Below are 15,546 nucleotides of genomic sequence, written 5' to 3'. Positions count from 1 at the left end.
TGTAAAGGGTAGCCAGGGAAGGAGGCGTGCGAACAGTACGATTCCACCTGTTCCATTCTGGGGATGGCAACCAATGTCACAAAACCAAATGTGTCCGAAGTGAATGGAAAACCAATTTGCTCTGAGAAGTCACCCACACCAGTGAGTATTAAATGGTATTAAATTTAATAAAAAATATAATCTGTAAAAAACAACAATAAAAGACCAGCTTGGAAGGGAGGAAAAGAGTGTGACTCAGCTCAAGATACATTCTCATAAGAGGACCCAGTGTTGCCTCCTCCCGCCAGCTCTTGGGCTTGTGGGTCTCCCTCAGTTGGTGCGCCCGTAATCCAAGCACCTGTCCATCACAAACGCCAACTTCAGCCCCGCCCCCACTGTAGGCCCCGCCCCCTCGCTTTAAGCACGCCTGCGCCCTCCAAGGTGGGTGTCGATTCCCAAAAGCCTCTGGGGCGCGGCCCGCTATGTTGGAAAGGCCTCTGCTAACAGCTAGGTCCCCCTGGTCATCGAGAGCAGGACGGGAGGCCGTGATCCTTTCAGACCGAGGGCGACTGCTTGGGGCGGAGAGGACCTGTCTAGCCCCGCGCGCCTCTGTTTGGAACTACGTTTCCCAGAGGCCATTGCGGCGGACGGAGCACGCCCACTTCCGGCGGACGTTCGGCGTCCCGGATTGGTTCCGAGACGGGGCGGGGGCGGGGCCCGGTGGAGGGACGGACACTTAGAAGAGGGCGGCCGCGGGGCGAGCCCGGGGCGTGACTGGGCGCCCGGGAGGGCGTGACCGCGAAAGCGTCCCTGCGACCCGGGCGAGCGAGAGTGGCATGGGGACCGTGAGAGCGGGCGCGCGCGCCCATGAGCACGACCCCCTCCCGGGCCGCCGCTGCCAGCCGAGGGTCGGCCGAGGGCCCTCCGCCGGGAGGACGCCAGCGACCTCTGCCAGCCGTGCTCGGGGAAGGCCGAGCCGCGGGAACGGCCTCGCAGCCCAGGGCCAGCGAGGGGCAGTGACCTCGGGGCCCGGGAGGAGAGGTGAGGGGGACGGGAGGGCGGGGCCGAGTGAGCAGGGAACAATTCGGGTCGGGGCGGAGGGGAGGGACGGTGGGGGCTTGGGTGGCCTCTGAGAGCCCAAGTGATGGGCAGCGGTGTCTCTGGTCCTCAAGGTTGGTGGCAGAGGGCGTCTACACGTTTGGAAGCTCCGCCTTCCCGTTCTTGGGTCGGCCAGGGGAGCGGAGCGGGCAGCCCCAACGTTGGGAGGCTCAGAGGTGCCCGCAGAGGGACCGGGACTTTCTCGGGGTGTCGAGGCTGGCGGATCCGGACACCCAAACGTTTGGAAGCACAGGCTTGAGCCAAGCCCCCAGCAGCGGTGTTGGGGAGCAGCGTGACTTTCTCAGGTCTTCAAGGCTTGTGGAACTCGAGAATCCAAACCGTGGGCAGCAGCTCGGCCTTGACGTTCTCCAATGGCGTGGAAAGGCTGCTGGATGGAGAGTTCAAATGGTGTGAAGAGCCGCAAAGGTGCCGGGATGCCCTTGACTTACCCAGGGCCACCCTAACCAGAAATACATACATAAATAAATAAAAACAACCTAGCCTGTGGGCGACACCTTGTGTTAACTGAGAACTGCTTCGAAGGGTCCTCCTGGCCATCCGCACCCACCCATTCCTCCGCAGGAGAAAAGGCCGCTTGGTTTGCTTCTGTCTGAAGACTATAGCGTCGGAAACCGCACAGGACTGGTCTGCACCTTCGTAGAGAATTGATATGACTCAGAACCTACTTCAGGGATCAGGGCATTCTGTTTGGAAGCAGATGGACAAGCTTTTCTTCCGCAGTGCCTCCGAGTGAGGCCAAATCGTCAACGTTGGATTGCTTGTTGGTTTGAGGCACCATCTAGTTGATATAGAGCACCCGGCAACTCGACACCGTCTAGTTGATTTAGCACACAACGTTCTGAGTCGTCCTGAAACACAAAAGTTTCCACCGCCCAGGGACCTGTCCCCCTTCTTCCAAGTTCTGCAAGGAATGAAAAGCACTCCCCCACCCCCCGTGCTCCGTCTCTAGGTAAAAGAAAGAAAACCCCACTGCCATGAAGTTGATTCTGATCCCCCTCTAGGGCAGTGGTTCTCAACCATCCAAATGCCTCGGCCCCTTAATGCAGTTCCTCTTGTTGTGGTGAGCCTCCCAACCATAGTTATTTTCGTTGCTGCGACATAACTCTCATTCTGCTACTGCCATGAATTGGGTGACCCCTGTGAAAGGGTCGTTCGACCCCAAAGCAGGTTAGAACTGCTGCTCTGGGAGGAAGGCTTAACCATATCCCAGCTGTCCTGCCTTTCTGCGGGTGCCTGAGCATCTGACCGCCTGCCTGTGGGAGCCCTTTCTGATGCGTGGCTGTGGTTTAAGAATAAGCAGGCAGGGAGCCTGTTGAAAGCCTGCTTTCTCGCTACTCCTTTCTCCTCCCTCAGCTCCTCTTTCCTGGGACACTGTCCGTCCACAAAGGAGGAGCTGCAAGCAGGAGGCAGCTGGGGTGGGAAATGAGCTTCCTAAAGCCATGTCCCAGGTGAGTTGGTCTTTTCTCTCTCTCTCTTTCCGCATGCTTTTGCTTTTCTAGAATTTATCATAAATTTATTTATTTTCCAGTTTAAAAGGCCTGACCCCAAACTTGGGGTCCTTTACAGTCTGGCTTCCCTGCTGCCTCTTCACCCAATTCAGTGTTCATTCTTCATTGAAATGATCAAGCCCCTCCCAGTGTCACTTTTCTCAGAGGGGTCCTGATGAAACGGAAATGTACTCATTGGGGGAGTCATGGCAGCTCCTTCACACTGTCCCTGGCTCGGTGCCCTCTCCCTACCAAGCAACAGCAACATAAAGAACAAACCAAACCCAGTCCTGCCCGCTGATCTCAACCGCTGGGGCTCCCTCTGTTGCGCAGTAGAACCGCGCCCCGTTGGGCTTTCCTGGCTGTGATCTTCACGGTAGCACCTTCCAAGGCCTTTCTCCTAGGGTGGCCCTGGCAGGTTCTCAACCAGCAGCCCTTGGGTTAGTGAAGCACAAACCACTTGTGCCACTGAAGACTTTACCGCATGCCAGTCCCTGGGGCAAAAAAAGAAGAAGGGGGGGGGGGAGTTGGGGACTGAGCCTCATTCCCTGGTCCCAGGACCATCACAGTCTCCTGGTAGGAAGTCAGAGGGGAGAAGCGCTTTCTGGGAGGAGAGAAGGGAGGAGTCTGAACAAGTATTGTGAGATTGGCATCACGGAGCCCTGACCTGCAGCTGCCTCGAGGCAGAGGCCTGGAGAAGGCGCGCTTCACGGGAGAGGGGCTTTGGTACAGTGTCTTGAAAGCAGTGGGGATGTTTCAACTTTTTATTGTGATGTGGGTGGGAATTTACAGAGGATGTTGGTTTTCCATTAACCAATCCAGACCCATTTTGCTCCAGGACGTTGGTTGCAATCCTCACGATGTAATAACAGCTCTCTTCCCCCTTCCTCTCTCTGTTTTCTGCTTCCATTTGTTCCTCTTTCCCTGTCCTTCTGGCTCTCTGAGCTTTGCCTCTGAGCAGATGCTGCACTTTGAACTCTTAGCTGCTTGTTTTAGGGGAGGGTGCTCCCCTGATGTTACTATTCACCATATACCCAAACCAAACTCACTGCCATTGAGTCCATTCTAACTCATGGAGACCCTGTAGGACAGGGTAGAACTGCCCTTGTGGGTCACTGAGACTTAACTCCTCCTGGGAACAGAAAGCCTCGTCTTTCTTCCACGGAGTGGCTGGTAGTTTCAAACTGCTAACCTCGTGGTTCACAGAACTGTGTAACCCACCCACGCCACCAGGACTCCTTGGGCTGAAAGTTGAGCTCAGTCCCAGACTTGAAGGATGACTAAGGGCCGTAGTCTTGGGAGCGCCAGTCTCTGGTACTTGCACCAGTCTCTGTCAGACCAATAAGGTTGGTCTTTTAAAATTATTATTATTATTAGTTTTATTCCACAATTTTCTCTGTTTATCCAAGGCTTCCTCCTGTGATCCCTCTCAGAGGGATCAGGGCTATAGCTCATTCTTCTGGTCACAGGATCACGGTGGCTGGCCTTTGTGTGGTAAAGGCTTTCTTCTTTTTCTGCTTGCTTGTGTGGTTTTTATAAAATACAATAGGCAGCGTTGTTTGTTTCTGTGAGCTGTATGTCATAACCATGATTGTTGTCTTGTGCTGCTGGCCAGTCAATTCCGACTAAGTTACCTTGTATGTATGACAGAGCTGAACTGCCCTGTAGGGTTTCCACGTCTGTAACCTTTACAGACGCAGACTGGTACCTCTTCCTCCTATGGAGTAGCCGGTGGGCTGGAACCACGGACCTGTACGTTTGCAGCCAGGCAGTTAACCCAGTGCACTGCCAGAGCTCCTTAAGTATCTGATAACCAACTCGTAACCTAACAGACCACTCTCCATTGGCTCTGCCCACAGAGCTTTTTTGTTTGTTTTTGTTGTTTTTTTCCTTTTTTTACATTTTATTAGGGACTCATACAACTCTTATCACCATCCATACATATACATACATCAATTGTATAAAGCACATCCATACATTCCCTGCCCCAATCATTCTCAAGGCATTTGCTTTCCACTTAAGCCCCTTGCATCAGGTCCTCTTTTTTTTTCCCCCTCCCTCCCCTTTCCCCCCTCCCTCATGTGCCCTTGGTAATTTATACCTCATTATTTTGTCATATCTTGCCCTATCCGGAGTCTCCCTTCCCCCCTTCTCTGCTATCCCTCTCCCAGGGAAGAGGTCACATGTGGATCCTTGTAATCAGCTCCCCCTTTCCAACCCACTCACCCTCCACTCTCCCAGCATCGTCCCTCACACCCTTGGTCCTGAAGGTATCATCCACCCTGGATTCCCTGTACCTCCAGCCCTCATATGTACCAGTGTACAGCCTCTGTCCTATCCAGGCCTGCAAGGTAGAATTCGGATCATGGTAGTTGGGGGGAGGAAGCATCCAGGATCTGGGGGAAAGCTGTGTTCTTCATCGGTACTACCTCGCACCCTAATTAACCCATCTCCTCTCCTAAACGCCTCTATGAGGGGATCTCCAGTGGCCGACACTTGGGCCTTGGGTCTCCACTCTGCACTTCCCCCTTCATTTAATATGGTATATATATATACATATATACATATACATATATACATATACACATATATACACATACATACACATACTTATATCGTTGGTTTTTTTTTGCATGATGCCTTATACCTGGTCCCTTGGCACCTCGTGATCGCACTGGCCGGTGTGCTTCTTCCATGTGGGCTTTTTTGCTTCTGAGCTTGATGGCCGCTTGTTCACCTTGCCCACAGAGCTTTTTAGAAGGTTCCTAATGAGCGCCACATTGACCACAGTGAAAGTCATGTTGGCAAATGTTTCGCAGTGTATAGTGTTACCAATATGAAAAGAAATGTTTTGTTTACTTTAAGTGTAAGCGTCCTATCAAGAGGCCCATTGGCACAATGGTGAAACACTTGTCTGCTAACCATAAAAGGTTAGTGGTTGAAACCCACTGATTCTTGCCTTCTTTCCCCAAAATCGTTCCAGGTTTGTTAATAAAAACTCACGGCCCTCAAAGCAAGAACTGCCCCTTTCCCCTTCCCGCTCATCCATGAAGAACCCAATCAAACCCCTTGTCCGTGGAATTCATTACACTTGGTAGCAATCCTGTACATACAGGCTCAGTCTACCTCACAGGGTTTCCTCGGCTGTAATCTTTACAGTAGATGGCCAGTTGTTTTCTCAAGGTGCCTCTGGTGGACTTGATCCCCCGGCCTTTTGGTGAATAGCCAGTCAGGTTAACTGTGCCACTCATCCACTTCATAGCAAGACCAGCTGCCCAATAATTAGCCGACTCTCCGAATCACATATTGCTATCCTTTCATGTATTGTTTCTTATCCAGTGTGAAGAAAAGGTCATCCTGAGACCCTAACCAAGGTGGGCGGCGCATGTCTTAGTTGAGTGAGAATGGGTCTCTGTCATTTCAGGGCTTGGTGACGTTGGACGATGTGATGATGGTTTTCTCCCAAGAGGAGTGGGAATGGCTGACGCTTGCTCAGAGGAGCCTGTATCAGAAGGTTACACTGGAGAACTACAGGAACCTGGTCTCCCTGGGTAAGATCCCCGGACACCACTCGGGAGCACTTCCCTCCTTCTCCCCGCACTGCCCCTCTGCCCTGCGACAGAGGGAGTGGCATCTTCAGTCAGGACAAACTGACCACAGCAGTTTGCTGGCATATAGTCTGATGGTGAATGTTAGTGACACAAGGCAGACTTGTGTCATTTTTATTGTGCTTGGCCTTCTCACGCTTTGCAAGTATTGTGTGTTTTACAGAATGACGTTTTGTAGCACCCCCAAGTCAAGTAAATCAGTTGGCACTGTTTCCCCAACAGGGTGAGCACACTTTGTCTCTGGGTCACAGCTTGGTTATTCTCACAATACCTCAAACTTTTCATAATCCTATTGCACACTGAATCGGCTGCAGTCTCGTGTAAGCATAACGTTTATAAGTACTGGTAGACGAAAACATTCTTGTGACTCCAATTGTGATATTTGCTTTATTATGGCCGGCTGCAATCACACCCGTAAGATCTCCAAGCTATACCTATAATTAAAACTCAGTGAGATTTGAACATAAGATTTATTCTGAGCAATTGTTCCATATGTACATATAGACGGTGAAGGAGCCTTGTGGGTGGCTTCGTGGGTTAGGCATTGACCTGCTAACCGCAAGCTTGGCGGTTCAAACCCACCAGCCACTCCATGGGAGAAAGACGAGGCTGTTCATTCCTTTAAAGATTTCCAGTCTCAGCAGCGTCAGCAGCCCTGTACCAGGTTGCTGTGAGTCAGAGTGGACTCCGCAGGAGTAAGTCTGGGTTTTACAAATAGGGAGACTGTTTTGAGTCCAGAAATAAAACAAAACAAAAAATAGCATGGACAGTGACGTATGGTGGGACATGTAAACTCAGCTCAAAATCTCTGCCATCGAGTCGATTCTGACTCATAGAGGCCCTTGTGGGTTTATGAGACTGTTAACTTTTTTTTTCAAGTTTTATTGGCACAAAGTTTACATAGCACACATTTCAGTCATTCAGTCATATCAAGGAGAATTGTACAATCATTAGCACGTCAATTTTAGAACATCTTCGTGCCCTGCTCCCACCTCACCCCAACCCCACAGTACTCTTTTTTTTTTAAACGTTTTATTGGGGGCTCCTACAACTCTTATCACAATCCATATATATACATACATCAATTGTATAAAGCACATCTGTACATTCTTTGCCCTAATCATTTTCTTTTTTTTTTCCTTTTCTTTTTTTACATTTTATTAGGGACTCATACAACTCTTATCACAATCCATACATATACATACATCAATTGTATAAAGCACATCCATACATTCCCTGCACCAATCATTCTCAAAGCATTTACTCTCCACTTAAGCCCTTTGCATCAGGTCCTCTTTTTTTTTTCCCCTCCCTCCCCACTCCCCCCCACTGTACTCTTTATGGGACAGAAAGTCTCATCTTTTTCCCACGGAGTAGCCGGCATTTTATTTTGAGCATTGACCTTGCAGAGAGCAGCCCGGTGTGTAACCACTGCACCACTGGCTTGTAAAGAGACCCCAAGTCAGACCGACTGCCCCGGGGTCGACTCCGACTCGTGGTGATCCCACTAGGCCAGAGTAGAACTTCCCCCTTGGATTTCCAAATCTGATACTCTGTGCAGAAGCATATAAGGAGAAGAGGAAGGAGTAATCTAGAAGGTAAGCAAGCCATGGGCTAATCTTAACGTGATTGGTTGAACCCCGTGCTTTAAAAGCTGAGATCAATTGATACCAGCTCACCAGGTGACCTTCAACCCAGCCATAGCGTGTGGAATGCAAAGTCAGCGTGCTGGGACGTCAAGCAAGCAGGCCAGAGGAGCACCTTCAAGTGGGAAGACTGCTGGCAGGCTCGTCCTGGTCAGAACTTCCTTACATCACACAATTGGGTTTCCTGGTTGAGAAAACACCAAAAGCAGAGCGAGCTGTCTGCTAAGTTTGCTCTTTGACTGTAATTTCCAGAATGTGAGGACCACACATATCCCCACTTTCCCATTCAGTTATTCTTGCCTGGCTGTTTCAGAGAACAAGCCAAAATGTTAAACTTATCGCTGTCAAGTTGATTCTGACTCATAGTGACCCTAGAGGACAGGTTGGGACTGCCCCTTGGGGTTTCCAGGGCTGCATCTTTATGGAAGCAGAGTGCCAGACCTTTCTACTGCCGAGTAGCTGGTGGGTCCCAGTTACTAACCTCTCTGTTAGCCGCTATGCTCCTGCCTGCCGCAGGGCCAGGGTTCCTTTAGGGACAAAATCAAAACCTGTTGCTGTCGAGTGACCCTAGAGGACAGGGTGGAACCGCCCTGTGGGCATCTGAGGCTGTAGATCAGCAGGTCGCCCGATTCATCACAGTGGCAAAATGACAGTGATGAAGTAGCAATGAAAATAATGTGATGGTTGGGGGTCACCGCCACATGAGGAACTGTATGAAAGGGCTGTGGCAGGAGGAAGGTGGAGAACCACTGCTGTACAGGAAAGCTTCATCTTTCACCCATGGGCGCCCAATAGAATCAAACTGCTGGCCTTTCACGTAGCAGCCCAGCAAGTGACCCGCTGACCCAGCAGGGCTCCTTAGGAAACAGAGAGCCCCTTCCTCGCTCCTCTGTTGTCCGAAACCAGAGACAAAGGGCCACATGAAGTCCTTTGCCCCTTACTGACTCCCATGCGACCCTCCCAACTCAGAGCAAAGGAACTTGATAGGAACTATGTTTCTGTGTTTATTTCTTAATTTAGGACTTTGCGTTTCTAAGCCTGATGTCATCACCTTACTGGAACAAGGAAAAGAACCCTGGAGGGTGGAGAGAAAGGTGACACGAGGCCGCAGCCCAGGTGAGTGTTGGAGAACTAGGTGGAGGGAAGCCACCTGCTGGCCCTCTCTGACGTGTCCTCAGTGGTCTCTTCCTGTGCCTGATGAGCCCGGAGAGAAAAACCAGAGCCCACTGGTGTGACTTTCCCACATTTCCAGCCTCCTCCCGACTCTCCTCTCCAGCTTTGCCACCCTGCCTTTTCTCTGCCCGGGTTCCATGTTTAGCCTGGTCATTGAGACTTGTACAGTAATCTCTGTACTTTAGGGATAAGTTTGCCAATTTGATGTGCTTTGCACTCTATTGGTTCTCTTTGATTAAATGCCCATTTCATTCATTGGCTTACTCCTCTCACCGATATTAACCGAGTTATAGCTATGGACAGCAGGTCCAGGTTGGGTGAAAAAAATGTGTTTCAGCCATTAAAGAATTGCTTGTCTTGTTTAGGGTAGGAGAGATGAAACGTGTGTATCACAAAACCCCGAGGCCATTGTCACGGAGTCCATTTCAACATAGGCATGCACTTCCATAAAGACCCTTGATGCTGTCAGACACCAGCGAGTCAGTTCCAGGTCCCAGTGGCTACGTGCAAGAGACCAGAACAGGGCCTGGTAGATGACACCATTCTACCTCTCCCGGGTGGTGCAGACGGCTTGCCCTCCGGCCAACTGAGACCCTGTGCTGGGAGCTCTCCCAGCTCTTGCCTGGTGCTTTTCTTTGCGTTCATCCCGTCTGGTTGTAGTAATAGGTCTCTGAATGCATAGGAAGGGAACTAGCCGGGCAGCGGCTAAACACTGAGCTGCTAGCCTGAAGGTTTGCAGTTTGAACCCAGCATCCACTCCGGTGGAGAAAGATGAGGCAGCCTGCTTCCATAAAGATGTACAGTTTGGGAAACCTTATGAGGAAGTTCTACTTCATTCTCTGAGGTCACTATCAGTCAAAATCAGTGCAATCTGAATCCACTCAATGGTGCAATTCTTGCTTGCATTCTGGATGTACTTCTTCCAAGGCATATTTGTTTGTTCCCCTGGCAATCCACATTGTTTTCAATATTCTTCACCAACACCATAGCTCAAATACATCAGTTCTTCTGTGGTCTCCTTATTCACTAGCTTTCACATGCATATGAGGTGATTGAAAATACCTTGGCTTGGGTCAGATGTACATTAGTCTTCAAATTGACATATTTGCTCTTTGACACTTTCAAAAGATCTTGTGCAGCTGATTTGCCCAATACAATGTATCAAAAGAGCAGACAGGCCTGTCTTGTAGAAAATGCAGCCACAACGTCCCTTCAAGGCAAGGAGGGACATGTCCTCAGGAGAGGACATCAGTCTTTGGAGAAGGACATCGTGCTTGGTGGAGAAGAGGAAGGCCCTGAACGAGATGGACGGATACAGCGGCTACAACAGTGGGCCCCACATGAGAACAATTTTGAGGATGGCGCCGGACCGGGTGAGGTTCCTTTCTGCTGTACCTCTGGCAGCTAGGAGCACAGCCGCCTTGATGACCCCTAGCGGCCACAGCAGCAGCAGCAGCATGCCATTGACTCGGATGCTGTTTCAGTGAGCATTGATGTGTGGATGCAAGCAAGATGAAAGCCGTGACAGTTTAAATCTTTTCCCGGTTTATCATGGTGTGGTCTGTTGGTTTAATGGGGAGGATTTTGTTTGTTTTTACTTACAGTCCGGGCTGAAGGGTGCAGCCTTAGATTTCCATCAGCAAGTGCTTCAAGCCCCTCTTGCTTTCAGCAGACAAGGCTGTATCGCGCTAAGATCGAAGGTAGTTAATAAGCCTTCCTCCAGTGCCGATGTCACAGTCTTCATATAAGGCAGCTTCTCAGTTTACAGATCGAACAAGTACGGTGGGAGGGTGCCCCCTCGATGCACACCTTTCCTGATTTGAACCAGCAGCACCCTCTTGTTCTGTTCACACAGCCGCCTCTTGGTTGATGTCCCATGAAGTGCTCAGGAATCCTCGTTCCTCTTCAGTGTGACTCTCGGTGTCTTATGAGCCACACCGCTCAATGCCTTTGCGTAGTCAATAAAAAATAAACATCTCTCTGATAGTCTCTGCTTCTCGTCTAAATCCAGCTTGAATTTCTGGCAACTCCCTATAGCTGTAAAATCAGGAAACTTCTGCAGTAAAGTTTACTTAAATGTGCTATGAATGATGTTTTTAGATAGTTTCCATATTATGTTGGGCCCCCTTTCTTCGGCATGGCCACAAACATGGATCTCTTCTAGTCAGTTGACCAGGTGGCTGCCTTCCAGGTTTCATGGCATGAACCAGTGACTGTTTCCACTGCTGCATGCGTAGTTGACATTGGTGTTCAGCACATTCCCAGAGCCTTGTTTTTGGCTACTGCCCTCAGTTCAGCTTGGACTCGTTCCATCAGTAGCATTGATTCTTTTGTTTGTCTGTTTAATACCATTGATTTTTGATCATGTACTGTGGGGGACCAGCCTCCCCACAACTGAACAGGTCCCAGGGCTGGTTGTGTGATTGAGGGGTGAATTAAAGAGACATCAGACAAGATAAGGCATGCAAGTGCTCACCCCCTCAGTCATGACTTCAGGAGCCAGGTCAGCACAGAGAGCGAGTAATGTAATCTCACGAGTTTGTATGATCTGGGCACTCAGGCCACAGTAAGCACACGTAACAGGAAGAGGTTGTACAATAGGCATACACATGACGGGAGGGGGACAAGCTACAGGCGTGCAGCAATAGAAAGGGGTGGCATTAGGGGCATACATGTGACAGGAAGGCACAAATTAACAAACGGGTGGGCTCTAGATTCAAGATGGCAGTGGAACCTTGGCCATTGAGTTGGCTTGACCTTGGGTATCTTTGGACGCTCCTTCAAGGAAACTATCCATTATCCTTATCAGAAAGGAGTGGATCCTACATAGGTGGTACAGGCAGTAGGTTCTGATTGCCTTAGATGGCTGCCTACCTTCAGACAGATAGCCTTCAAGCAGGTGACCTCAAAACGTATAGTCAGTGAGCATGTGTGTGCAAACAGCACCTGAGATTTGGCATTATTATGGGGAATAACTTTTACTCAGGAGAATGTGAGTGGGACGCATCTCTAGCCCACGAACATGAAGGTTCCCTCCACGGGAGCCTTGGCCTCCCAGGCTCCTTACTGTATGAATGTGGAGAGTTTGTCCGCATGCACTCTCTTCCTGGTTCTGTCTCCCACACTATACTACCTCTTGGAATGGTTGAACATCAACCAATTACTTTTGGTGGAGTGACTGTGTACCATCCTTTGATGTCTTCTACATCATTCAACATTTTACCCATACAAATCCTACAATATTGGAGCTTGAGGCTTTGAATTGTTTTAATTCCTTCAGTTTGAGATATGGTAACTGTGTTCTCCTGTTTCGGCTTTCATCAAAATGCTTTGCCTTCTCAAGCTGCCCTTTGAAAATGTGCTGTTCGGCTCTTTTATTTCATCATCTCCTCCATTTTCTTGAGCTACTCTGTGTTCATGAACTTCAGGCAGGAATCTCTACAGAAGCAGATCATTGGGCTATCTTCCACATGGCCACTGGGTGTGTTCCGGACTCTGACATTTAGGTTAATAGTCAGGCACAAATTTGTTGCTTCACCTAAGCATTTATTTGAGTCCTTGACCCTCTCCAGATATTAAAAAAAGAAAATTCTCCCCCACATAAACAGGAGCTCTTTATTTGACAGTACCTTGAGTTATATTTACACTGCCTTACCAAATGCCTTGATATCAGCAGTTTACTTAAAAAGTAAATTCCTGCTTGATCTGTTAAGGTTTTGTTTTAGGAATTTCAGGTTGACTGAATATTGTCTGCCATTTATGAGAATTCCCAAAGTTGTGTATTTTTTTGTAATCAATTGATTAAGTTTTGAAAGATTCCTTGATATTAGTGCATAATAAAAGGAGACTAGTGGTTCAACAGTTAAGTGCTCATTAGTTTTAACTCACCCAGCCCTTCCCAAGGAAACACCTGTCAATCTGCTCCTGGAGACAGTACTGCCAAGAAAACTCGATGGGGAGCTCCTCCTTGTTAAATGGGGCAACCGTCAGTTGGCATTAACTGTGGCCGGCAGAAGCAACAACAATCCATCCGAAAGAAAATGTTTGCCTTTCTTAATATCTTTCAGACTGGAAGCTTTTGCAGGAGACCAAGGAGTTGCCTGCCAAGAAGGACTTTTGTGAAGAGAAGTTATCACAGGCATTGCTCATCGAGAGACGTCCCTGCTATAGCTCAGAGTGCTCCGTAGTAAGAGGAAACTGGAATTCCAGTGCTCTGTTTGGGAGACAGCCGGTAAGTTGGGGAATAAATTCTAGGCCGGAGAACATCTTCGTAAGGAAACGTTTTCTTGAGTAAAGAGACTCTCACTCAGAACTGCAATAAGTACAGGAGACCTGCCCAGTGGACTAGAACAGATTGCTCCCTCAGGTGAAACAGTGCATAATGACAATACACACAGGGAAACCTAATACAGCCACTAAAAAGAATCACAGGTAAGTCTGTAAGCCCTGTAATGTCATTAATATGAGAAATTTGAGCAAAACCTCACCCCTTGTTCTTTATCAGATTTTATCTGAGAGAAAATCCCTGATGGGGTGTTGAGGGCATAGTGAATCTTAGAAAGCCTGCAGCCATCATTCCAAACCACCCAAACCAGACTCACTGTCATTTTGTCGATTGCAGCTCAGGACCCTACAGGACAGGGCAGAGCTCTCCCTGTGGGTTTATGACACTAGCCCTTTCCTGAAGCAGAAAGCCTCTTCTTTCTCCTCTGCAGTGGCTGGTGGTTTCCTACTGCTCACCTTGAAGTTAACAGCCTGACGTGGAATCCACTATCCCACTAGGGCTTCTCCAGTAAGCATTACACATCCATCTTGTGTGTCATTTAATTCTCCCCGGAATGTTATTCTTCATGGGAGAAGTGATTTCTTCTGTTTCCCTCTCTTCACCCCCACATAAAACTTAGCTAGGCCCAGTCATTGCGCCACTAGGATTTCTTAGGAGCCTAAGTTGCAAGGTTTGTTGGTTGGTTAGTTTTAAGTATATTCTTCTATTTTTGGTGAGATTTATATAGCAAACCTCACCTCCTTTAACAACCTCTGGAAGTAATGAATGTTCCATGGATTGCATTCTTTACATTGTGTCAGCATTCTCTTTATTTCTCTTCTAGTTCTTCTTACCTGTGCTCTTAACTCTCTTATCTGGGCTTCAAAATAAATGTTAGTCTATTTGGTCTGATATCATTTTCTAAAGGAACCAGTATTCAAGCCTAGAAATCTACTTTTTAAGCTAAACTGCTGCTTAGTTTGGAGATTACTTCAGTGTAGGGTTGAGGAGTAACTCGGGACAGTAGTCTTGGGGACTCCTGTAGCCTCAATGGACCAGAATTCTGGATTATTTAAGAATATGAGGTTTGTCCTGTTATTCCCTCTTTCTGTCAGGATTTACCTGTCGTATTCCTGATCAGAATGTTCATGGCACCACCTACCTCATTTGACCTCTAGTAGTTCCTAGAGAAGTTAATCCTTTAGTCTGGGTCTTTTCTCTGATTCTTTTTTGCTCGGATGACCAGAGACCAACAGTGGTATCTTAGATGGCTGCTCATAAACTTTCAAGATGCCAGAAACTACTCATCACGCTGGGATGATTGGTTGGATTGTCCCATCAGCTTAGTCACAGTGTTGATACAGAGTAACTCTTTGGCAGCCTGTGCACACAGCCTGTTCCTGTAGTGCCATTTGGGTTCATGAGCAAGGTGTGATCGAAATTGTGTCTGCTCTCTTTCAGGGCCTGCTGACTGTCAAAAATGTGACTGTGGACTTCTCCCAGCAGAAGGATTTCTGTAAGAACGCGATGTGGGAGAACCATGGTAACCTAGCGTCTATAGGTAAGGACCTGACTACTCCCAAATCTAAATGTTCATTCAGGGACCCCCATTTTCCTACCTCTTTTTAAATTATGGGGAGTGCATGGAAAAATTGGGGCTCTGTCTTCTGAAGTACTAGGCTCAATCTGTACTCCCAATCTCCAAGAAAAGTGTTTAACATTCGTAGCGTTGAAAGTTACTCAGTTATCGAGTTCCAGATAATTAACACATCAGCTGCTATGACTATGGTTAGAGATTCACATCTACCCAGTGGTGCCTCAGCATAAATGCCTGGAAGTCTGCTTCTGAGAAATTAGCGATTGAAGATCCAGGGAGCACATCTCTAGTCTATGTGCCCTTGCGTTGCTATGAGTGAGAGTCATTGCCACAGCAAGCAATACTGGTTAATTTGGTTATGCTCGAAGCATCATCCTTCATGTCTCTCAGATATCCCTTGCTCTTCTTTCTGCTTCTCTGTGATACCCCCTTTCTTCTAAAATCCAGGAACTAGGTATCAATTTACTATGCTAATAATGTGATCACATACCATCTCTTTCCATCTGTACAGGGCATAGTGTTTGTAGGCCACATTTGGTCTCCTTATTGGATCAAGGAACAGAGCCCTGGCTGGTGAAGAGAGAGCTGGCAAGAAGTCTGTTCTCAGGTGAGTGCAGGAGAATGTGATATGAAAAGCAATGAGAAGAGAGTGAAGCTTTTTTCAGAGGCTAAA

The 15,546-nt window shown here is 48.4% G+C and overlaps 1 protein-coding gene across 6 annotated transcripts in view; it reads left to right on the top strand.

Moving 5' to 3' along the window:
- Window positions 1-766: 766 nt before the first annotated feature.
- The window catches only part of ZFP28 (ZFP28 zinc finger protein), a 33,773-nt gene continuing 18,993 nt past the window's right edge, over window positions 767-15,546 (top strand). For 4 of the 6 annotated variants that reach the window (XR_012780889.1, XM_075537665.1, XM_075537664.1 and 1 more), the window contains exons 1-7: window positions 767-1,020; window positions 2,452-2,546; window positions 6,010-6,136; window positions 8,860-8,955; window positions 13,080-13,243; window positions 14,738-14,837; window positions 15,385-15,480. Coding sequence is in view for 5 of the 6 variants with exons in the window: in XM_075537665.1 (XP_075393780.1) it covers window positions 816-1,020; window positions 2,452-2,546; window positions 6,010-6,136; window positions 8,860-8,955; window positions 13,080-13,243; window positions 14,738-14,837; window positions 15,385-15,480 (883 nt within the window). In the remaining variant the exon portion in view is untranslated. The other 2 variants (XM_075537663.1, XM_075537662.1) reach the window with 2 other exon arrangements.

This window comes from Tenrec ecaudatus, chromosome 18 (assembly GCF_050624435.1).
Source record: "Tenrec ecaudatus isolate mTenEca1 chromosome 18, mTenEca1.hap1, whole genome shotgun sequence".
Taxonomy (NCBI): domain Eukaryota; kingdom Metazoa; phylum Chordata; class Mammalia; order Afrosoricida; family Tenrecidae; genus Tenrec; species Tenrec ecaudatus.
Note: the sequence above shows the minus strand (reverse complement) of the source record. Positions and strands in the feature narration are given on the sequence as shown.